At 36.2% G+C, this 26300-nt stretch overlaps 1 protein-coding gene across 2 annotated transcripts in view; it reads left to right on the top strand.

Annotated features, from left to right (window-relative positions):
* LOC112617170 (tyrosine-protein phosphatase non-receptor type 4) overlaps positions 1-26300 on the top strand; it is a 230589-nt gene that overhangs the window by 175141 nt on the left and 29148 nt on the right. For both annotated transcript variants that reach the window (XM_025373929.1, XM_025373930.1), the window contains 7 exons: positions 2444-2569; positions 4838-4996; positions 15482-15641; positions 16650-16733; positions 16827-16883; positions 22390-22546; positions 25589-25755. In XM_025373929.1, the coding sequence (XP_025229714.1) occupies positions 2444-2569; positions 4838-4996; positions 15482-15641; positions 16650-16733; positions 16827-16883; positions 22390-22546; positions 25589-25755 (910 nt within the window). The remainder of the gene's footprint in view (positions 1-2443; positions 2570-4837; positions 4997-15481; positions 15642-16649; positions 16734-16826; positions 16884-22389; positions 22547-25588; positions 25756-26300) is intronic.

A 26300-nucleotide genomic window follows, 5' to 3' on the forward strand; every position in this document is an offset into this window, starting at 1 on the left:
ATAAATTAGCATTAATAGAGCCGTAAATATTAATCTTTATTTTAAAAATCAAATGCATGAGATAATATACTTTATTTTCATTCTGTTGTGACTGATAAGAAAATTTGCACTGCAATATGAGAGGGTCGAACTAAATGGTGTCATGAATTGTCTTCAAATCAAAAAATCCTATAATTTAAACCTGTGATAATGGGAAACGTTCACACCTAAATTACTTTGAATTCAGTTACGGAAAATGAAATCTGAGTCAATGTATCTTTTTTAAAACTAATAACATTCCATGTCTTAGAAAATGCCTACAAGTTTTTTGATTAAGGAAATGTCATTAGGCCAAACTAAAAAAGTTTTAGCTATGAATTGCTGAAATGATAGGACACTTGTGTAGTTTAGATTCATAAGTAACTTAAATTTTTTGTGGTTTAGTAAAATTAATAGGCTAAAACATTGCCCTGAAAATTTGGATATTCATAAATCATAAAATTCAGGAGGTAGGGAGAGACCTATGGGTCATATTGTGCTAATAAATTTATGCATTTAGATACAGAAACATAAGAGGTTTGCCTAATAAGCCACATCTAGAATTCAGAGTCCTTATTATTTTAATGCTTCCTACTGTACACATAATAATGATTTATTCAGTTCTCTTTGGTCAGTGTTATTGTGCGTTTTAGTCCAACCTTTCTTTTTACACGTTTAACATATTGGAAAGGAAATTCTAGTAGATAGTGAAACTTCAAACTTCGTGAGATCATTATGTATCAGAATTCTAATGTTATTAAGTTTTAATGTAATCAGATGAGTTAATATAGCGTTTGCTTTGTGCCTTCCTTGGTAATTGTTTTATTTTTTTTAGCCATACAGAAGTGTATACATAGTACATGATGAGAGGAAAATATCCCAATGAGCTAAAAAGCAAGTCCAATACTACCTGCAACTCTTTATCATTATAGGAAAATCTGAAAATAAATCCAAATTCACACAACAAAAGCCCATAATTCCTATTAACTATAACCAAAAATAGTCTTCATTTTTAAATTTTAATCAAATAGGTATTTCTACCTAAATGTTTATGATCTGATTTTTGTAGGAAGACAACAGGATGTTTCATTTTTTGTAAATTGTGCTATAATGGAAAATATATATAATTTTTATATGCTTCAGTTAATTACTGAAATATAATACTGTTTACAAGATGATTTATTATATACTTTATATATGTAGCTTAAATTATTAGCCTCCACATTAACTCTCCACGTTGTAAAGCCAGGCATTTAAAGGATAACATATATTTTCAGCTAATTTTGTCCATTATCTGAATTTGCATATAAAAATACTTTACTTGTTAACATTCCTAAAATTCTAAGGGTTTATGATCTCTGCATAGATCAATATCTTTTGATCTGAATGAATCAATATCAAAATCTTTCTCTCTCTCTCTTTCTCTGTTTCTCTCTCTTTCTCTCTTTCTTTCTTTCTTTTTTTTTGAGACAGGGTTTTACTCCTATCACCCAGGCTGTAATGCAGTGGTGCTAGCACAGCTCACTGCAGTCTCAAATTCCTGGGCTCAAGTGATCCTCTGACTTCAGCCTCCCAAGTAGCTTGGACTACAGGCACCTGCCATCATACCCAGCTAATTTATTTTTTATAGAGACAGAGTCTCCTTATGTTGCCCAAGCTGGTCTCAAACTCCTAAGTTCCAGTGATCCTCCCATCTGGGCCTCCCAAAGTGCTGGGATTACAGTCCTGAGCCACCCCGCCCAGCCAAGATCTTTTTTCAAAACATCACTTAGTTTTCATCTTTATCATTAGGATACCTGATAATATATAGATGGGTAACAAAAGATATCCTTTTACTCCCCACCAATAAACAGAATTGTTAACCCTCCAAAATGTTTTTGGAAAAAAGGGAAAAATCCACTAACCTACTATATGTAAAAAATTGTTTAAATAGATAAAATATAATATGCATAATTATTTTTCTTCTGTATTCATTGAGGCAGAGGACTGGAATTTAGATATAGAAGCATTCAGGAGATAATGTGCTAGGAATTATTTAATACAGCCCAAGATAAGCTAGTGTTCCAGATACTCTGGAATAGAAGTAGGTAGTATCTGTCTTATCAGTAACATATGAGAAAACGTTTGGTAGCAGACCCTTCTCTTTTTACCTTTCTCCTTCCTTTTCTTGTTTCTTCTGTTTTTGCTCATCCTTCTTATTCTCTTATTCTTTCTAGCCTATCCTTCCTTTATTCTTCATGTAAAACCAGTGTACATTCTTAGGAAGTTATTTGGTAAATAACCTCTAAATGCATTAATTTTTTACAAGTAAACTCTCTATGTTGCTCGTCTAGAACATAATCTATGAAAACAAATGTAGGATTTGATTCATAGTTTGGGATATAAAAATAAAACTTTTAACATATTATTTAATTTATTTCTGCAGATCCCCAAGTAAGCCCTTGGCACGGAAATTAATGGATTGGGAAGTAGTAAGCAGAAATTCAATATCTGATGACAGGTTAGAAACACAAAGCCTTCCATCACGATCTCCACCGGGAACTCCTAATCAGTAAGTGTGAATTCTGTGACCAACATCAGGTGTGAATTTTGCTAATTTCTAATTATTGGCTGTATATTTTTATGCCTAAGATAAAGATACGCAAAAATTGAGTTCTTTCGGTGAAACATGATTTTTGTTGCTCCAGAGCATTATTTTCTCTTCGCCTGCTGCTCATTGCAGAAGCAACACGGTATAGACTTGCGGGATGAGAGTAGCACATTGAATAAGGACCCCCCACTCTCAACTTTCCTCAACAGTTAACTTTCGCAGTTAGGAGTTCCTGATAAATGAAGATCTGTTAGACTTAAAATCTCATATGATTGTTGTTGACATACTCACTTTTCATGTGGATTCCCAGCAGAATTTCTAGGGGAGCATATATTGTTTGAAAATGCTTTGCAAGTGATTGTGATTCTCTGAAACCCCCACCTCAGCCATGGCTTCAGCATGTTCTATGGCCTAGGAAAAGGGGTTTCCAGCACCAGTCCCTACAAGTTTAGCTCTCCCTGAGCTAAAAAGCACTGTGTGATTCAGCACTCACCGTATATGTACTTCAGTCTGACATTGCTCACAAAAGTTGTATGTTTTGGTGTAAATGATTGTAAGATCATAAATTAGCCAAATGTACTAGCCAAAGATGTTGATTATCTTAATTTGATAATATTACAAATGTTGTATGTAATTAAGATAATGGTAAACAAATGTGTGCCAACATATTAACATACTTTATTAACTCATAAGGTTCACTTATACTTGAATGTTGGTATGCAATATAATATTTGAAGATGTCTTTTTTCATAAATGTTTTACGCACATTAATGTTTAATAAATTTGCACAAAATTCTAAACGTGGCTGGGTGTGGTGGCTCATTCCTGTAATCCCAGCACTTTGGGAGGCCGAGGCTCGTGGATTCCTTAAGGTCAGGAGTGCAAGACCAGCCGGGTCAACATGGTGAAACCCCATCTTTACAAAAACACAGGAAAATTAGCTGAGCATGGTGATGTGCACCTGTCAGGTGGGTGGGGCAGGGATTGTTTGAACCCGGGAGGCAGAGGTTGCGGTGAGTTGAGATCACGCCACTGCACTTCATCCTCGGTCACAGAGTGAGACCCTATCTCAAAAAAAAAAAAAAAATCTAACAGCTACAGCATTGAAGCCTGTTATCAGCTGAGGAATAAACTTTACCATATCGGAACAGTTTATACATAAACAGTTTGGTTCACAGAGCTTTAATACTTATATGTTAAAGTTACTCCTAGAAAAAAATGGACTTAGTAATTTCTATCTTGCCAATTTCAGGTTGCTTTTATCATTTTTTCTCATAAATGATTGCATATATTCAAAGCCTCATTAGGTTGTGTGAAGAAAATTCAGACCTTGTTTTTCTCTTCCCTTTTGCAACCAGCCATTTCTTCATTTATACCAGCAACATTAAAAAACAATAGCAAGTTATAGAAAATGTAAGATATTTAAGCCAAAGTACTCAAGTAATTAATTAATTAGCAGTAGCTCTGATTAAGTTTTCTGGTTAATGAAACAATTTTAGATACAACCTAAAAAGATTTTTTAACATTCTGAAGAGATAGTACAAAGTGGTGGTTAAGAGCATGGGCCCTGTAATCACTGTATGCTTGACCTTGGGCAAGTTAATTAATCTCTGTCTCATTTTTCTCATCTACAAAATTATATTTATAATAATGTCTTTCTTATAGTACTGTTACGAGGATTAAATGAAATGCCTAGAGCAATGTCTGACACATACATAAGTACTGAAATATTGTAATTAAAAATTATAATAACACTACTTTGTGTGACTGTCAAGAGGATGGCAATAGAATTCAGTATCTATTCTAAGGATTCAAAGAAAGTCCCGTAAATAAAAGCATTTATAATGATTAAAAAATAATTCAGACTAGAATGTATTTCTAAATCATTTATTCTAATCCCTTTATTTTATAAATGCTGAATAAGACAAAATCGTAGTGACTGACACCTAGAAACATTAAGGCACTTAGAGATAGTAGGTGACTTTACGGGTAGAATCCTTGGCAGATTGTTGACTGTTAACTCAGATCACTGACTTCCCATTCTCTGTTCTCTCTGTTTATATCACACTGTCTTTTTCAGAGATTGCTTAGTCAACATGGCTTGACTTAAAAACACATACCCACTTTCTGATGCAACCATATATTAAGAAACTTGGAAATTTTTTTTAAAAAATTTAAAAAATTTTTAAAAAGCATATTTTAATTCAGTTTTTCTCCCTCTTTATTTAGTCGAAATTCTGCATTCACGCAGGAAGGAACCCGGTTACGACCATCTTCAGTTGGTCATTTGGTAGACCATATGGTTCATACTTCCCCAAGCGAAGTGTTTGTGAATCAGAGATCTCCGTCATCAACACAAGCTAATAGCATTGTTCTGGAATCATCACCGTAAGAGCTTTTTTATTTTGCTTCCTCACTCTGTGTTTTCAATGCCTCAAATTGCTTTATTTAAAATAATCTGGGAAAGTAGGATATTTGATACAAGATTTTAATTATGCAACTTTTCAAAATTTATATATTTGCAATTATGCTCATTTGTTCCTAAGAGTTTGTGTTGCCTCTCCCTCCCCCACTCAGTCACTATGTTGTTATTTTGTTGACTTAGGTCTTCAATTTTTAGTGTATAAACTCAAATATTTCTGCAGATAATGTAGCACTCTGGTCAAGGAGGAGGGTAAAGTAGAACTTTCTTAATATTTTTAAAGGAAAAGAACCATAAGTATGAGTAAAAAGTGTTGAGAAAATTAAAATACTTACAAGGTATGTAGATAGGTAAGAAGATTTTTGAATTTACCTATGTAGATAGGTAAGAAGATTTATTTCTTGAGAAGGAGAAATTGGTGTAAAATATAGTGAATGTGATCAAGGGTAAAGAGTGGGCCCAAGAGTGGTAGGTGGAGGAGAGTACAGGTGTAGGGTCATGTTTGTCCCTGGGTAGGGTAAACCAAGGAAGACTGGCTGAGCTATCAAAACAAGTAAGAGTTCAGCCTGCATGATGTATATCTTGGTAAAACATTTTGATTGTGTGTATATATTATTTAAAATGGAGAAATAGGACAAATACACACTGTACAATGATACCTGTGGGGAATTAGTTGGCAAGAAATAAGATTGATGGGAGATTTAATGTTTTATTACTTTAGAATTTATACTTCTAAACTTTCCGGTTGATTTTTAATAATTATGTATGTTTTAATTTGGAAACTTTAAAAAGTATAGTAATTAAGGACATGATTGAAATATTGATTTGATTTTAAAATTACATACTTTCATGACATAAAAATGAACCATATGCAGGAATCACGAAAGCCTAATTATTACAAACCAAAACCAATATAACTCTTGAGGCCTAACAAAATTATCTTTATCTATTTTTAAAGGGCCTTTTCCAAAGAAAGACATATAAACACAATTGAATATTTCCACATGTAAATTTTATAGATTCACAAACCCCCAAATCACTTGCTGATATGGTTTGGCTCTGTGTCCTCACCCAGATCTTACCTTGAATTGTAATCTCCAGGTGTCAAGGGCAGGACCAAGTAAAGGTAGTTGAATCATGGGGGTCATTTCCTCTTTCCATCATGCTGTTCTTGTGATAATGAATGAGTCTTACAAGATCTGATGGTTTTATAAGTGTCTGGCATTTCCCCTGCGTGCACTCATTTTCTCTCCTGCCACCCTGTGAAGAGGTGCCTTCCACCATGATTGTAAATTTCCTTAGGCCTCCCCAGCCATGTGTAACTGTAAGTCAACTAAACCTCTTTTCTTTATAAATTACCCAGTCTCAGGTGTTTTTTCATAGCAGCATGAGAATGGACTAATACATTTGCCATCTCAAAACACCTTTATTCTACTTTCCTGACTTGAGTGGAGAAGCAAGTTCAGGGTAACTTGGAACTGTGAAGAGTTTTTGCTTCTTCTGTCTTGTGCACAAGATTATAAAATGCTTGGAGTCTCTTTGGACATGTATTTTATAAGGCTTATGTGTTTGTATTCCATTTTGAATCTATAATACTGCATTTGACATTCAACCGGTTTTTAACCTTAAGAATAGTGAGAGAGTTCCGAAAAGATAAGCTTAATAATAATAACTAACTTAGTTGCTTACAGTCACTTTTACATAAATTCTCTCACTGTTCTATTCAGGAGAATTCAGTGAAGTAGGAAAGATATGTAATATCCATTTTATAGATAAGAAAGCCACACTTAGAACACTTGTCCCAATTTACAGAACAAAAACTCAGGCTTTCTCTAGCAGTCAGCCAGGAGAACTTTGTATTCCAAACAAGATGTTATAGATGTTCTTTGATTTGCAATTTAGATAAAATACTTTGCAACTTGGAATCCATAGATTTTAGTTTTTCTATTGTCCAAATGTGAAAAGAATTTAAATGATATATTGGATTAAGCACAGAACATTTCAACATGTAATGAAATAGATTTTTTTTAAGGTTTTTCACATATTCCTTTTTTTAATTGTCAGATAAAATCATCTTACCAATTCTTTATTTAAGTGAGTACAGGAGGTTGCTTATACTGTTTAGAATAAAGTTATCATTTATAGGCTAGGGATAAAGGAGACCACAGTCTACAACACAGCATGTGAATTGGATGGTTAAATTTATTAGGATACAAATTTCTAAAGGCGGCAACAGAGAGCTGCATTAACTGCAAAATAAGCTTTTTTCACTGCTGTTGTTGAAGCATTTATAAGAAAATTTAAAGCTGACTGGACTGAAATAAATTGTGCACATTTTTTCACATATCTTGATTGACATTTCTAACAAACCTTTTGCTACTATGTGACAATATATTGCTCTGTTACCAGCATAGTACACTTGAATATAACATTTTCATTATTTACCCTCCACTTAACATTTTTCAAAATGTCAAATTGCCAAGTGTGGTGGTGTGTACCTGTTGTCCCGGCTTACTCAGGAGGCTGAGGCAGAAGGATCACTAGAGCCCAGGAGTTAGAGGATGTGTTGCTCCGTGATGGCACCTGTGGATGGTCACTGCACCTCATCCTGGACAATACAGCAAGACACCATCTTTTAGAAACCAAAAGCAAAAAAAAGGTCAAAGTTTAAGATAAGCAAGTTATTTTTGGTAAAAAGCCCCAATATGAACGTGGGGCATTTGGAACACTTTTAGAATTATATTGCCATCTCTCCTTTCTCTTAACAACCAAAAGTTAACACGAGTAGTACTTTTTTTTTAATGTGGGTAGAATTTTTTTTTTTTTTTTTTTTTTGAAGGGGTCTCCACCTTGTCCCCCAGGCTTGGGTTCAGTGGGCCGATTCCCGCTTCCTGCAAGCTCCGCCTCCCCGGTTCACGCCATTCTCCTACCTCAGCCTCCCGAGTAGCTGGGACTACAGGCGCCCGCCACCTCGCCCGGCTACTTTTTTGTGTTTTTAGTAGAGGCGGGGTTTCACCGTGTTAGCCAGGATGGTCTCATTCTCCTGACCTCGTGATCCGCCCACCTCGGCCTCCCAAAGTGCTGGGATTACAGGCGTGAGCCACCGCGCCCAGCTAATGTGGGTAAAATTTTTTGTGGGTAAACCGTGTACAGAATGTGTTTCGAGCCCTGGTGCCCCCTCCTCTAGTACATTTTAGGCAAATTATTGGTTTTAAATATATTAAAACAATTGAGTTAGAAATGTTATCAATTAAAGTAAATATGGATGTCTATAAGCCCTGGTGTTTACTAATCTTGCTTTCTGTTCATTAAAATATAAGTAATTTCTGTTAGAATTTAAAATATAGCAGTATTACCATAACCAAAATGAAGTGATTTAAAATACTCATATTCTGGATATGTTCTGATAAGTTCTAGGAGTTCTGTTGAGGCCTCAGATACTGACTGGGGGGATGCTTATTAGCATTTACCTATTTTGTAAATTGGCTTCTTAGAAACTTTTTTTTTTTTAGGAAAATGTTCCGCTGCCACGAAAAGTCTGGAAACCTCTGATTTAAAATAACCTTCCTCCTTTTTGCAGTTACTTTCTTTTAGATGCAACTATATATCATAGTGGTTACGAGCACAAGCTCTGGATTCAGACTAGGTTTAAAACGGGGTTCCACTACTTCTAATTAGGTGACCTTTGGTGAGTTATTTTATCTCCGTAAGCCTGTTTCCTTACTGTTAAAAAACAGGGTGATAATAATACCTACCTCAAAGGATTGCTATAAGCATATAATAATTACATAGCTTTTTTCAGTTAAGCTTTTGGGATATATTCCAACAACTTTTAATATACTATCAACAGTTTGTCTGGATATTTGAAGTGTGAGCATCTGATTGAACACAGTGAGGAAGTCTCCAGATTCTCAACTTTGTTCTTACATCCCTAATCACACGATATTCTAGGCAGACTTTATAATCCACAAGTGGCTTTTTGTTTGTTTGTTTGTTTACTTAGGGACAGGGTCCTGCTCTGTTGCCTAGGCTGGAGTGCAGTGGTGTCATCACTGCTCCCTGCAGCCTCGACCTCCTAGGCTTAAGTAATCCTCCTACCTCAGCCTCCCAAGTAGCTGAGACTGCAGGAGCATGACACCATGCCCAGCTAATTTTTGTATTTCTTGTAGAAACAGGGTTGCATCATGTTGCCCAAGCTGGTCTTGAATTCCTGGGCTCAAGTGGTCCACCTGCCTCAGCCTCCCAAAGTTGTCTGGAAGGATTACAGGTTTGAGCCACCGTGCTTGGCCATCTTCAAGTGTTAAATCCATTTCCCTGAGCCATTCTTTCCTGGACTATTCCATTCTAGTCTTATCTAATGAATCCCCACAGCTTTGTCCATACCTCATCAGTTCCTTTTGCTTGGTCTTCAAAGCTTTGCCTTTCCTCCACCCCTCTCAACTACTGGCACTGATGATTTCCATCTATAATTCATTGTCCCCAATTCCCATTCCAGTCTTGATCAAGTCTAGCAATATGTTGTGAACTCTTCAAATACTAGGCTATTCTAGGACAAGGAGATTTAAAAAATCAAAGAAGGTTTGAATAGAAGGAGATACCAAGCCATGGGGACTTAGAGAATGTACCATATTAGATGCTGTATTCGTGGCATCAAGACTAATTACGGGTCCCTGGACAGTAGCTGCAGTATGCTTACCTGTCATTCATCTCTGGCTAAAGGCTCTGTCACTTGCACTTGGGAGCTAAGGGTGGACACCTTGATTTGGTTGAAACCAAGAATCTCCGGTCTCTGGGAGGCTTGTTCTGGAATAGATTCTTACTGATAAAATCACATGACATTGTCAGTTCTATTCTTAGATATTAATCATGTCCCTGATAGTTTACATGAACTTTTTAAAGTGCCTTGTGCATTAATTAATAATCAACCTGAAATGGTGTTTACTTTGAAACACTGTCATTATCAGAATAAAGTAGCCAAAGTGTTAAGAAGCCTGAATTTTGAATCAGAATTTTATCTGTATCTAATGTAATATAAGTAAAGTACAAGTTGTGTTAAATGCGTATTGAAGATGAGAATAACAGTAGTGATTATAGTTAAATGAGACATGATCTCTTGATATACATCTTAGAAAATAAGAGGTTTGTTTTTTTCTTTAAGAGACAGGGTCTCTCTGTCTCCCAGGCTGGGGCATAGTGGCACAATTATAACTCACCACAGCCTCAAATTACTGTTCTTGAATGATCTTCCCATTTCAGCATCCTGAGTAGCTGGGACTACAGGTGCACACCACCATCCCCAGCTAATTAAAAAAAAATTTTTTTTTTTGTAGAGACGGTATCTTGCTTTGTTGCCCAGGCTGGAAAATAAGAGTTTTTAAAAGAGCCATCATATCTGGCACATTTGTATTAGTGTCTAACACGAATATAGTTTTTGTTTTCTAGTCTATTGGAGTCAATTTTATGTTTCTGTGACAGATTTCTATGTACAGTCGTGCCTTTACCGTTGTTTTTTTTTTTTTTTTAATTCATGATTTTCAAGGGTTGTTCATTTTTCTTTTTTAAAAGTAACTAAAATAATCCCTTCAGGATTGAATTTTTTTCTCACTTTCCCTAAATCAGATCTTTTCCAGTTCCCTTCCTTAAAGCCAGATGATTCCCTCCACTTGTATGTCTCCAGCTACAACCCTGATCCCTGCTTCTTTCTTTAATTTCTATTTCCCTACTCCTGCCTAAACTGCCTGTTAGTAAATGTTGGCCTTCTTTGAAAATTAGAGGTCTCTTCCTTGAGGGTACTATCTGTTACTTCTGACAGGGCTGTGTTTCACTATGCTGCCTAGTTATTCTCACAATTGCATGATGTCTCTTCATTCTCTTATACTTGGCAGATTTTTGTGTGTGTGCACTTAGAAATAGTATTGTTTTTAAGAATTGGACTGTTTCATGACATTATTTTTAATGTATCTTTCTAATTATAATGCAAGGTTTACCTATGAAAGTCATCTTCCTAGATAACTGTTTAGGTAATAAATATAATGTATATGATAGCTGTACAATAGAAATGAAGAAGAAAGTTATTCATTAAAGTAAATCAAATTAATATTCTTGGAGTATGTATTTTAAAAAATGTAATTGATAACTTTTGCCCAATATTTGAATTTCAGGAATCTGTGTTGACATCCTTGATTACTTTTTTTTTTTTTTTTTTTTTTTTTTTTGAGACGGAGTCTTGCTCTGTCGCCCAGGCTGGAGTGCAGTGGCCGGATCTCAGCTCACTGCAAGCTCCGCCTCCCGGGTTCACGCCATTCTCCGGCCTCAGCCTCCCGAGTAGCTGGGACTACAGACGCCCGCCACCTCGCCCGGCTAGTTTTTTGTATTTCTTAATAGAGACGGGGTTTCACTATGTTAGCCAGGATGGTCTCGATCTCCTGACCTCGTGATCCACCCGTCTCGGCCTCCCAAAGTGCTGGGATTACAGGCTTGAGCCACCGCGCCCGGCCTGATTACTTTTATAGACCTTAGAGTGTGTGTGTGTGTGTGTGTGTGTGTGTGTGTGCGCGCGCGCGTGTGTGTGTAGAGTTTGGTTATTGAAATTGGAAGTATAGAAAAGGGAAACAGTTACAGGGATTACTATTAGAGTACATAATCAAATTATAAGAGCTCCGTAGACCAACCTAACCCTCTGCAGCAGTCAGGCATATGGAGAGCCTGTCTGCCACTCTCTGAGAAGTTACTTTAATAAGAAAGTTATGTAAGACAGTGAGAAGGCAGGTAGCTCTGTCCTGAAATCCAAAGTTTTACTGTCCTTTCATCTTCATCTTAATCTATACTCCATTCTCTTCACCTTTTCCTTATAATTTGGCTTAAGTCCCAACCCCAGCATTTATACTTGGGTTCTTTTCCTATCTGTATCTTCTTGCTTATTTTGAATGTTTAAAAAGAGGTCAGAAGAGGCTATTATCAAATACCTGGAGTCTTGCAAGTAGCACGGGATGGAGATTTGTGTAGATTATAGAGCTCATGCTGCATCTACAGACAGCAGCTGCCACTTGGCTTAATACAGTGTTTGACAACTGGTACTGCAGGCCCATTCTTTCCGGAGTTTCCAGATTTTTCGTCTTGAAAATCTAGATTTGTATGCAATTTTAAAAATGTAATTGTTTAACTCAATTATTTTTATAAAAGCAATGAATGGTCCAAATGTATGTTGGCCAAAATTGGCCCATAATCCATGAATTTACAACTGCTCTTTTAGGGTAACAATATCTAATCACAATTGCACAATAAAAACCACCTCTGGAGGTGTTTTTTTTTTGCCTAAACTGTAACTCCAGAAATAGAGATTCAACAGTTTTAGCAAAATGTACCATAGTATCAGTGCTGTCCCTCTCATGTAACTGAGTATTGCCACTGTTAGGCCCATACCCACCAAGTTTGACTCACTTAGATATGCCACTGCTGATCAGGCCTGAGTTTCTCCTATGTATTTTGGCGCTGTATTTAAACTGATAGCTGGACCAAGAATAAGGAAGGTTGCCCTGACTCCATTTTCATGTGTTCTCCACCTTATACCCTTTCCCACAGGTTTTTAGTTTTGAATGTTTTTTTCCCCAGCTTTTAAATTTAGCTTTTAAATGTTTCCTGGTTATGACAACTGTATGCAAAAGCAGAAAAAGTTTCTAATTATCTTGCCTCAGTGGTTATACATTTAGGTCCAAGTAAGGGGTGAGACCTGTTATATATGTAGAGTCCAATTACTTCTGGTGTTTGTAAAGTTTTAGAGACTGTATCAACTGCCTTTTAAAAATGTTGCATCTGTTAAGTTCTGCTAAGGGATGTCCATCTCTATGTGCTGTAATCCTATGTAGTACGCCGTGGTTAAGTTACATATCTCTATTCTAGTCCATGGAAACATTTCTGTAGACAAGCAATACTTGAATGTGTGGGCCCTTAGAAGCTTGTATTCTTGGCAGTTGAAAGTAACATTAAAAATGACCACGTTTGGGACCTGGAAGCCCTGGCCATTAAAGCAGACCTCAGTGAAGCTTTTGCTGAAAAAGAGGGATGTATGCTCTGATTCAGGCTTTGTAGACTTGGTAGAATTTGGAGCATTTGTGCCCTGAAGTATTTCTATGCAGACATCTAGGCTAAGTGGGCATTACTGTTCACTTGCTTCTTTTGCGGTTATATTTTATACCAGGTTATAAAATTTCAGAAAGACTCTAATCTCTCCTAGGAGAAACTTCTCTGGAAGACCATACAATCACTTCATTCATTATTAATCCCAGCTGACTTCCTTGGCACTAATCATACTTTCAGTTTCACAATGCTTATTTACTAGGTGTCTAGCAGCCAACCTCTCAATAAGCTTACATGTCCTCTACAAGGGAGAACAAATGTATCCAAGGGTCACTCTGGCAGTAAATCTCTGCATCAGTTATCTTGTTATGCTTGATCACAAATGAGCCTTACTTAAAGTGACATAACAAAGGTTCTTTCTTTCTTATATTATATGTACATTGTGTGTCATCTTTGGCTCTGCTCTACCTTGTCTTCATTCTGGGTCCCAGACTGGTAGCACGCCCTGTTTGCGACGTGGCTAGTCTCATGGCCAAGGGAAAAAAGCAGCATAATGAAATCATGTGTTTCTTTTTTTTCTTTTTTCTTTTTGAGATGGAGTCTTGCTCTGTCGCCCAGGCGGGAATGCAGTGGTGCGATCTCGGCTCACTGCAAGCTCCGCCTCCCGGGTTCACGCCATTCTCCTGCCTCAGCCTTCCGAGTAGCTGGGACTACAGGTGCCCGCCACCACGCCTGGCTAAGTTTTTTATATTTTTAATAGAGACGGGGTTTCACCATGTTAGACAGGATAGTCTCAATCTCCTGACCTTGTGATCCGCCCACCTCGGCCTCCCAAAGTGCTGGGATTACAGGTGTGAGCCCCCACACCTGGCCCATAAGTTGTTTCTTAAAGCTTCCTTTCAAAAGTTACACATTCCACTTCTACCCACATGTCATTGGCCAAAGCAAGTCACATGGCCAGGCCTAATGTCAGTGGGGGGAAGAAGAACTTTTTTTTTAATGATAATATCATCTAATACATTTTGCTTATCTCCAGACCTTATAGCTTGGATGTTAGGTGTCTCGTCAGTCAACAGAAGAGCAGATACTAGGTGTAAAATGTGTGCTTCAGTGCCACACCAGCAGTCATGTGAATTGACACAGTAGCTGTCATCGCTCTTACACCTGTCCTTAGGCAATAAGGCAGTAATTATTTTATCAGGTAATAACACCAATAGTGGTCAATGTTCTTATCAAGAACAATTTTCCCCTTACCTATTTAATATTTTACTTCTCCCAAATCCACAAGTTCCATGGATGCATACTTCTTAAGACACAAGTTGAACCACAAGTTTCCACTTTTGGCCTTTGTGGAAAGCTCACAAGTAATGTTTTGTTTTGTTTTGTTTTGTTTGAAATGGAGTTTCCCTCTGTCGCCCAGGCTAGAGTGCAGTGGTGCAATCTCAGCTCACTGCAAGCTGCACCTCCCAGGTTCATGCCATTCTCCTGCCTCAGCCTCCCGGTAGCTGGGACTACAGGCGCCCGCTACCACTCCCAGCTAATGTTTTGTATTTTTAGTAGAGATGGGGTTTCACCATGTTAGCCAGGATGGTCTCGATCTCCTGACCTTGTCATCTGGCCACCTCGGCCTCCCAAAGTGCTGGGGTTACAAGCGTGAGCCACCGCACCCGGCCACAAGTAATGTTTTTATACATATTATGCTTGTTAAAAGCTAGAGTTTCTGCCCTGAAGTTACCTTTATCATATCTAGCTCTTTTTATCAGTTCCTGTTGCCACAAATTGAGGCTTATGCTCTCTAATGTTAATTGGATTGAGTTTTCTCACCTTAAATCATATGTTCTGACAATATCTAAACCAGTTTTGTCTCTGGTGATGATCTCAGCACTCTTACTCAGATTTCCAATCCTTATCACATCATTGAATTCAATACTTCCATGAATCGTATTTTATTTCTAAAAAGATTAGGCCAGTCTCTTAAGCTGTTTAGACTGAAATAGTTACTTTATCTGTGGAACTGCCCAATTATCAGTTCTGGATTTTCTTGCCTCCCTTATTCCTGGCTACCCATGACTCCTCTGAAAACCTTAAACAATTTTTTTTGGAAAGCTGTTTACTTTGTTATAATAGATTAATAGGTATCTTCACAGGAATACCTTTAAAATATATTTTATTATATAATTGTTTATAAATATGATAAAGTAGGAAATTAGATTTATTACTTCAAAGTTAGGAAAATTTTCATTAAAAAGTGGCACTTCCAAATAAATATGAAATTTAGAGCCTGTTTCCTACTAGACATTGTAAATATGTGGGTTTCTTGACCCTAACTTTTAAAAAAGTTTTGAAACAGCTTCCAAATTTGTCTTATTGTCTAGATCACAAGAGACACCTGGAGATGGGAAGCCTCCAGCTTTACCACCCAAACAATCAAAGAAAAACAGTTGGAACCAAATTCATTATTCACACTCGCAACAAGATCTAGAAAGTCATATTAATGAAACATTTGATATTCCATCTTCTCCTGAAAAGCCCACTGTAAGTAGCTTCTTCAGATATTCTCATTTTTCTTTGAATTTTTAAAATCCTAAATGAAATTTCTTTTGTACTGTGGTATTTTTTAGTTGTAAGTTGTATTACAGTACCTTCTCTTTTTCATCATATTCTTTGGTCATGAATTGTGCCATGATGTAACTCGATATAAGTTCTATAATTAGAAGTGACCATGGAGTGCACAGAGTATATAATTAAATAAGCTTTGGGGTTAAGGGAAGATTCCTAGAAGAGATCATCTCTGATAAGAACTAGTCAGATTTTTTCCTTCAAAGAGCAGGCATAGAACATACTAAATGAAAGAAGCCCAGGACAAATAGCCATGTGTTGTATGATTTCGTATACGTGAAATATCCAAAACAGTCAGATCTATCAAGAGACAGTAAGTAGATTTGTGGTTGACTAGGCTTTGGAGGATGGCAGGTAGGGAAATGGGGAACGACTGCTAATGGATACAAGATTTCTTTTGGAGTTGATGAAAATATTCTAAAATTAGATAATAGTGATGTTTGTACACCTCTGTGACAAGAGTAAAAATTATGGAAATATACACTTTAAATAGGTGAATTATATGTGAATTATATCTCAATAAAGCTGTTTTTTAAAATCACATATATCAAGCAGAGGAAGTATCATTTGAATTCATGTAACATTTATGAGCACCCTCTGTGTACTCATACATATGAACCTGGCTTGCTATGAGCCAAGTTCTACGGATATAGCAATTAATAAAGACAGACATGGCCTCTGTACCTCCTGTCACTTAATAGGCTAGCATGTGCTGGCAAGAATGCATGAGAGGATATATCTGGTTGGGCTAACTGCAAGTTATTAGTCAAAGAATTTACTTTTCTGAACTAAAATTTTTACTAGAATTATGATTTTTTACAAACTATACGTAATATAAGCATATAAAGAGTATGCTTCCTATATATCTGAAGAATAGATTTTAAGTGAAGAAAATTACAGGTTATTTAATTTTGTCTTTTTAAGCCTAATGGTGGTATTCCACATGATAATCTTGTCCTAATCAGAATGAAACCTGATGAAAATGGAAGGTTTGGATTCAATGTAAAGGTAATCTGGAATTTATTTTATACTCAGTTTTTAAATTAAGGTGTTCTTATTTTGGTAATATTTGACTAACATTTTACTTACTCTCTTTTTAAGGGAGGATATGATCAGAAGATGCCTGTGATTGTGTCTCGAGTAGCACCAGGAACACCTGTGAGTTATCTAAATGTTTCAAATAAATCCTGTTTTGAAGAATATGTACTTATTTTATAATTCTTATTAGTTTAAATAAAGGAAGGAATTTCATCATTTCTTTTATTAAATGTCAGATGTTGGCTGAATCTCTTTAAGTTGCTGGGAAGTTAGTTTTTACTTGTTCTCTAAAAGTTTTAAAAATCCGTGTTTTTATAAAGAAGCTATTTATGACTTTCAGTGCTTCTAAAGCATTAACAGAGTCTATCAAAATAACCCCCTTAAAAAACAAAATATAGACAGAGGTATAGTTTTGTGAGGGGTTTTGTTTGCTTGTTTATTTTTTATTAGAGTAGTTTAAGTACATTATACTTGCCTACGCGCGCCTTTAAAATTTTACTTTAAATGGAAATGATACTACAAGAACCAGCAGCCTGAGAGAAAGAGGCCAGCTATGCTTTTTTTGGTGCTTTGCAGCAACCTCAAAGTTGGTTTGAAAATCACAACTGAGATTGATCAAGGATATCATGTTATATGGTTTTGGTTCTGGTTTTTAAGGACCTTGTTTTTTGCTAAAATAACAGGGTACTCCTGGAATACCCCTGGCATGAGCATAAAGACAGAATAGCTTATTTAAATATAAATACGTCAGATAGCTATTGAGGTGTCACATGAAACTAAAGAGCATGAATGCAATCATACCTCTACAAGAAACTTTTTAAATCATCAAGACTTTCTACTTTTCATCTGTTTCTTTTTATGTGATTGTTTGATTCCTCTCAGTGCAGATGAATTTGTACATTGAAGCAGCCTACCTCTCAAGCCACTCCAGATAAACACTCCAGTCTAAGTAAAAACAGTGTACTTAGTAGCAGCTTCAAGCAGAGTTTTGTAACACCACTACCACACACACACACACGATTGTGACTCGTAAGTCTCCACTAAATAGAAATTGTATAACTACCTACTGCTATTGTGATCCTCAATCCATGGAGTAGGATATGACTACTAATAACTTCCAGGTTTGTATATTACCAGCTCAGTAGCCCACAGTGACCTCGCAGTCTAAATTATAAACTCCTGGGAAGTAAACCCTTAATAGACCCGGCATGGATCATATTTCCTCACTTGAAAAAAGTCTGTTGTGACTGGGGGACGAGACCAGGGATATAATGTATAAAATGACTCCTGGGGACATGCTATTAATATGTATGTAAAAGATGGGGACAAAGATGGTAGAGATAATCCAAAATTATTTATTTTATATATATTTGATGGGAAATGTGAATATGATTGGGACTGCAGATGAAGGGATGAAGGATTGATGAATTATTATCTATCATGTAGAAAGGTAATAGATAATATCTAAAACAGAAAAGAATAACAATAGAGAGATGTTAGAGATGCAGAGGTAAATACAGAAAGATATATCTAAAGTGTTAAAACAACACTTTTAGAGATGGGGAGGTGGTAGGGAGGAACACAAATAGTTTCTTAACAATCTTACATAACTAGTCAAATCTTTTAATGGTGTGATTTATAACTTTGCTAAAAACAAAAATTTAAGACTTAAAGCAGTTGTATATCTTTTGGCCTGACAATTTCACATTTAGGAATTTCCCCTAATGAAATAATTCGACTAGGGAACAAAGAGTACTTACACAAGGATATTACCTGTATGGTTTATAACAGTTTAAAGTGGAAAAATAATCAAATGTGACTAGGGAACAAAGAAAACTTATACAAGGATATTAACTGTATGGTTTATAACTGTTTAATGTGGAAAAATAATCAAATGTGACTGGGGAACAAAGAATACTTACACAAGGATATTAATTATAGTATGGTTTCTAACAGTTTAAAATGAAAAATAACCAAAATGTTTATCGTTAAAGTTGGGGAAACAAATTATATGGTGCTTTGTGTCTATTGAGATGATAATGTAACTCTATATAAATATGGAAATATATCCATAAGATGGCATTATGGAAAAATACATGTTATAATTTCACATATATGTTTGAACCAGTTTGTTAAAATATTACATATGTAGAAAAATTCTGGAAACATGCTTTAAAAAGTTAACAGTGTTTAATGTGGATAATGGAATTACAGGTATTCTGTATTTTTTTGATTGTCTGGATCATGACAATGAGCATCTGTTGCTCTTAGAAAGTATAATACACATTTCTTTATTTACATGACAGTTGTAATAGTCAATGACTTACATGCATAAAAAAAGTATTCATTTTTCTGAGCAATGAATATGGATAGTTTTCAATTAAGTCAAGGTTTCACAGAATATTCTATAGATATATTCATTTCCAAACAGAATTCTAAAACTCTTTTTTTTTTTTTTTTTTTTTTTTGAGACGGAGTCTCGCTCTGTCGTCCAGGCTGGAGTGCAGTGGCCAGAGCTCAGCTCACTGCAAGCTCCGACTCCCGGGTTCACGCCATTCTCCTCCCTCAGCCTCCCGAGTAGCTGGGACTACAGGCGCCCACCACCACGCCCGGCTAATATTTTGTATTTTTTAGTAGAGACGGGGTTTCACCGTGTTAGCCAGGATGGTCTTGATCTCCTGACCTCGTGATCCACCCATCTCAGCCTCCCAAAGAGCTGGGATTACAGGCTTGAGCCACCGCGCCCAGCCTCTAAAACTCTTAAGTTCTCTTTTTAATCTGTACATATTGTTGGTAATTTTTCCCTTTTGCCATGTAGAACTATGTTCCATAAATATTGGCTGAAATTTAGAACAAATTAAAACGTAGTCATTCTATTGGGGGAAAAAATTAAAACAATGGGAATTTATTATTTTTGTATTATTTTATTAATTTAGAGACCACCACAACCTTCTAATTAGAAACCACAGTTTAGGCAATCAGGGGAAAAGGAAAAGGTTTCTGTTTTTTTATGAATACGTAATAGTTGTACATATTTATGGAGTTCAAATATTTTATTGTCATTTTTTATATTGGACATCTTCTGAAATGGATAAAATAACTCCCAATTAAAGTTATGATTCTCCTTCTGTTTGATAATCTTAGCCAAAAGCTGTTGCTCCAACAAAACTCGTTTTAACATTATTGGCCAGGTGTGATGCTCATGCCTATAATCTTAGCACTTTGGGAGGCTAAGGTGGGAGGATTGCTTGAGCTCAGGAGTTTAAGACTACCCTGGGCAACATCGTGAAACCTTGTTTCTACAAAAAAATACTTTAAAATTGGCCAGATATGGTGGTACATGCCTGTGATGCCAGCTACTCCAGTGACTGAAGTGGGAGGATCACTTGAGCCCAGGAGATAACGGCTGCAGTGAGCTGTGATCACACCACTACACTCCAGCCTAAGCAACAGACCAAGACCCTGTCTCAAATATATAGCGTGACCCTGTCTGAAATACACACACACACACACACACAGCAAGACCCTCAACATACATATTTGAGCAAGACAGGGTCTTGCTCTGTATGTGTATATATATATACACAAACAGTTAATTTAGACTTGTCAGCTCGGAATGAAATGCAAATAAAAATTGTAACATACCTGACAAAAGGCATATTAACTATAAGAGAGTTCCCTTTAGTGATAATGGATACAGTAAGAGATTCACAGCTATCCTCTTTAACACATAGACCACCTCTTTTTTTCTGCCAACTACACTGTGCACAAAATAATGTGAGGGAAAGCTCTATCTGCTATAGCCTATGATTACGTTTTCCCCAGTACCATTGGCTCCCAATTCACTACACTTCAGGTATCTCAAAGACATCTACAAAAACTTGGAACTAATTGGTATACAAAAGCATCACACTGCTAGTGCACAGAGGGAGTATATGAATGTCTGTCATCTACTTCACTACATAAGTAGACAAAAAAGCAACTTGAGAGAATGAGCATAACTCTAAATTTGAACATTCCAGATTTTAAAGCTTTGGGTTGAATTATCTTTATCTTCACAACAACTCTAAGAAATAATCAGAACTTTTCATTTTCAGATGTCTTTTCAGAACTTCAGATGTCTAAGATCACACATGTCAGAAGTAGCAGAGTAACTTCTAGACCAGTATTTTTTCCACTAATGACAATCCTTATTGGATTTTATTGACTTTGTGTTGATAATGAATTTCAATAGTTGTGCTTTTGTTTCTTCATGCCTTTACCACAAGCGGTTCCCTTTTTTGTAAGATCCAACCCCATCAGTTCCTTCTCAAGCTGGCCTATCATTCTTCAACCTTCACTGTCATATATTTTCATTGCTATGTTCCCAGAACATGCTGTCTATATTTCTATTTCTTTTGTCTCTTTTACCCTAATTGCTGTTTGTCTTCTCACTTTGCACTATAGTGCAAGACTATAAAAACGACCATGCAAGATGAAATCGTGCAGGATCTTGATGATTAATGGGAAAAATTATGGTTGTTCCCAAGACCTTTAAATTTGTTGTCAAAACATTAAGAATTTCCTTTACTGTCTCTTACAAAGGTAAAAGGAAATGAAAAAAATAGTAAAGCTAATATGGGATTTTGTATCCTGTAATTCAAAACATTAGAAACACTGAGAATTTAAATGTTTTATTTTCTTGTGAAAACTCATCATGAGTAGTTTAAATGGTGCTTGCCTCCTCCCCGTGGTACAGCTTAGAATACCAAATGAGCTTCACTTCTTGCCTTGCCAAATTGTCGTAATACTGCCTACTTGACATGCTTTCAACACTTTGTCCTTTGAACTTTCGATGTGAAATATCTCCAAAAGTTCTTTTGGCTACATATCTAGAGTCTCTCGAACAACACCAGTGTTAACATTCCCGTGGTCATCTATTGCTTCTCTAACTCTATTTATGGTCAATTCAAACTTCACCTCTAGCATTATTCACTTTGCTGCACTTTCATCTTTTGTGATCAATTCCCTCTTTAGGTTTAGGTTATTCATTTTAATATGGGTTTATCTCTGGGAGACTAGGAGGCAGCCCAACTACATGCTTTCCTGTCTGCACTTGAACTGAAAACAGATGACCATCAAACTTTGGAAGAACTGATGTGACTGGCCACTGATTATGATGTGTGTCTATTATTTATGTAGTGATTTTTGTATTGAAGCTAGCAGCAAAGTTTGTACTTTTTACAGTTATTCACAGTAAATACACTGTGGTAACTAAAGTTTGAATCGTATTGTTGGGGGACTGGTGTTATTTAATTAAATCATGATGACTGAAGTTTGTATGTATCTAGACAGTGTAAAGCTAAAGCTACTTGTGTGTATGTACCTGGAAATCATCAGTCTTATTTGTATGTCTAGGCACATAATAGGTCATCAGGAAAGAAATCGTTGAATGAAGAAGGAACAAAAATACTCTCTCTCTGGCAAAGCTAGATTTCTCTATTTTTTAAATAGATGAATAAATGAATAGATGCTTTTCTATATGTAGTTTAGTTCTCTTGCTATCGGGTCTATAAAAATAAATTCCTGTGCTCTCCTTTCAGAAAGTTGCATGCCAATCTGAAAACTTATCTATATTATATTACAGGCTGACCTCTGTGTCCCTAGATTGAATGAAGGGGACCAAGTTGTACTGATCAATGGTCGGGACATTGCAGAACACACTCATGATCAGGTTGTGCTGTTTATTAAAGCTAGTTGTGAGAGACATTCTGGGGAACTCATGCTTCTAGTTCGACCTAATGGTGAGTACTCTATGTAGTACTAGGTATTTATCATAATTTATTACTGTTCATTACTGAACACAGCAGCCAGATTTCTGACATAAAACATAAGTCACCTAAGTTTCCTGCTCAAAGCACAGTGGCTTTCGTTGACACGTGGAGCAGAATTCAAGTTCTTTGACCCCACCCCTTGCTCCCACTCAGCCTTGCTTACTTTCCTCTATTCTACACTAGCTTTCTTGCAGTTCCTCAGATGTTCCAATCTAATCTACTTATTAGGGTTTTTATCCTTGCTGTTCCCTCTGCTAACATACTCTTTTTGATTTTGCTTTGACTTATACCTATATTTCATTCAGGTTTCTGCTCAGATACTATCTTTAGAAGGGCTTTCTCCCCTGACTACCATAGCTAAAATGACTTCTCATTTCCCCTAAATTGTAGTGGTTGTAGTACTAGTACTCAATAAATACTAGTTGAATGAATGAGTAAACTTGAACTCTGTTCCACTTTTAGAAAATGCCATAACAAGCTATAAAGTGTTTTTTAAATACTGCCTTTGTTTTCAGTATATGATGTCTGCTGGCCTAATCATGTCATCTCCCGATCTGGACAGCTGACTTGTTAAGTCATAGTCATGGAATTCCAGGTTTGGAGAAACCTTGAACACCATAAGCTCTAGCTCTTTGGTTAATTGCATGAATTTCCTCCACAACAACCTCAAGAATCTATATTCTACCAATATAGATAGAGTACTTTCTGGCTCCTGAAACAGGTCATTCCATCTTTGGATAGCTCAAACTATAAATTGAACTAAAAGTCCATCTTTCTTCAGTCCTTCTCCTAATTCTATCACTTTGTGCTATGCATTATAACTTTAACCCCCCTTCCTTCAGTTTTTTGACAATAGCTAATTTTACCAGAAACCCTCCTCCCTTTCTCCAGTTTAACAGTCCTAGGGTCTTCAGCCAGTATTCATATGGCATTGTTTAGAGTTCCCTCAACACTTTATCAGTCTGCTCTAAGAAAAAAGTTTTATATGTCTAATATCCCAGAATTAGATGTATTCTTCTGGTTTTGTTCTGTACAATTTACTATTAATCATTATTTTAGCCACAGAATAATTATTGTTAATGCCATATTACCACTTGTTGAATATGTACCATAGGAAAGTAAAATATCATTCGAATTCTACTTGTCACCACCACACCCAACCCTGCAAAATTTTGCAAGGACTTTTCTTTTTTATAAACAAAAAATAAAAAATCCTCTTTTTACCTCTTGTTCACAAATAGGCATTTTCACTTTATCTTCTCCACTTTGTGTTCTTTTCCATTCATGGTCTAGAATTGGCTTTCTAGGAAGATTAAAAGGACTTCAACAGAACATTCTATTTTGACTTTTCAAGGAACTTGTTCATTTAGACCTGATACTTAGGTGAGTCATTAGGTGTTTTCTGTCACATACAGCTACTCAAATTTTAAACCAGGCATAACATTTTTTTTTCTTTATTTATTGTATTCTGTTTTCTCTTGATAATAGATCCTAAAGAACTCAATAATATTAGCTAATAGTTATTAAAAGCTTTCTGTGTACCTAGGCTCTTTTGTATATTTTTACTTAATCCTCATAGACATCCAATGAGATAGATGAATTATCCCCATTCTAGAGTTGAAGATACTTTGACACCAAGACATTCAGTTACCTGCTCACAGATTCATGATGGTACAGAGCCAGAATATGAACAAAAATCCGTATGATGGCAAAGACCCAGCCTTTTTACAATCCCAGATCTCATCCTTTTGCTTTAAAGTAGGAGAGGAACCCACTAGGGTCTACTTCTTGCAAAATTTCTTTCTAAATTGTTTCATAGTCAAAATACGGAGCAGAACCTGCATCTACTTTCAGTGTGGGTCTATCTTTTCCATTCTTAAAGTATCACATAATTAAAATTTAAACTATGTTTGCCAAGAATATATTTTTGTTTCTCTGATCTTTTCCCCTTTAATTCTTATTTCTTCTTAGGCAAAATGTTGTCATACCTTTTTGTCCTTTCATTCTTCATTTCAGAAATTTATTTTTCTAAAAAAAAAAGTATAGGTATTCAAGGAGGAACCAGATCTCTTAGGCAAGGGTAAAAGAGGCCCCTACCTTGGCTCCATATTTTAGAAGGCCCTGCTTTGGCTCTCTTTCTTCTCCCATTGCAGTCATAATTTTATAGGACCAAAAGGACATGCCAAGCTATGACCTCCCTTCCCTTTCTATGCCACTTTTTTCAAACCTCAGTTCTGGGTCCAGGTAGTCCTGAGCCTCTCTAGATCTTTGTGGGTATTTTCCACACATCCGTTCTCTCAATGTTGGTTCACATGGTATGTGTATTCTAGCCCAGCAGGTGGCTAAGAGGCTACAGTTTGTGGAGGGAGAGGTATACATATATCTTGCATGTGGGCTGGGATCTTCACATGTGTGTTTATAAGCCCTTATGTTAAAAAATGGGACCGAGAGTGGGTAACGGTGGAATATAGGCCTAGGATCTGGGGTCTAAACCTCCTCACATTACCATGACCATGAATTCTGGCCTAGAATTCTCATTTGAATTCTGGCCTCCCAGGTTGTTTTGTAGATACATCACCGAAAGAGGATGAAGCATATTTTGTTTAGCACTGTGTTCAAGTTTTTTGTAACTTAAACATATGGTGTATAGGTCTCTATTTGTACTCTTGCCCTAGGTCCCCTAGAAATTAAGAGAGGGTGTATTCACAGGTGCTTCTCAGCAGCTCTTCTCTTTCTTATTGTCTCTTCAAGTTATAGACATTTTCAGCAATGTAGCCAAGAACCCTTCTTCCCTCCAAAGGTACAGCAAAGCCCCTCAACTCCACAACTGCTTTCTGTCCCCCGCACAGTGACGCCAGACTCAGGTCTGTTGTAATTCTTCATAAATGAATTGTTTTTTGAACAAAACTTACAGTGTATCTGGTAAATTCCTATCATGTGAATTCATTAAGATTTCCACGTGTTTGGGGATTGGTTTGATTTTTCTTCTTTGTTTTTTTTTTTTTTTTTTAGCTGTATATGATGTAGTGGAAGAAAAGCTAGAAAATGAGCCAGATTTCCAGTATATTCCTGAGAAAGCCCCACTAGATAGTGTGCATCAGGATGACCATTCCCTGCGGGAGTCAATGATCCAGCTAGCTGAGGGGCTTATCACTGGAACAGTCCTGACACAGTTTGATGTAAGTAATATCATTATATATTAAAAGCATTTTGCTGATATTTTCTAACTAGTTTCATAGTTTTTTAAGTGCCTAATCTATGCATTATAATTTCTAAACTAAAATGATATTCTGAGAAATGTTTGACATGAAGAGTTCTAAAATGCCAAATTTTGAAAATTGCTCCCAAAATACTAGCTATGGTTATATAAATAGAATATCTTTTAAAAAGAGGGATAAGGAAATTTTATACATATGTCATCAAACTGAATTTTTTTCTGTAGTTAAATAGCTGTTTTTTTGAAAAGTGGCAGATGAGGATAGGCTATTACAGACTTTAAAATCCTGAGCTAAAGGAAAATATTATTTTTGAAGTTTATACCTTGTCATATTTCATCTCTGTTTATTTTTTGTCAGTGCAATCTTGAAAACTGGGAAAAACAAAACCTTCAGACAGATCATTATAGCCAACGAACTAGAATGCTGCTTCAGTGCTTGTAATACGCATTTGACCCATGGCCACCCAGTGGATTTGGAAATGTTTTATTCAGACTGCATGAACCTAA

The sequence above is a fragment of the Theropithecus gelada genome, unplaced genomic scaffold, assembly GCF_003255815.1.
Source record: "Theropithecus gelada isolate Dixy unplaced genomic scaffold, Tgel_1.0 HiC_scaffold_15884, whole genome shotgun sequence".
NCBI classification, from domain to species: domain Eukaryota; kingdom Metazoa; phylum Chordata; class Mammalia; order Primates; family Cercopithecidae; genus Theropithecus; species Theropithecus gelada.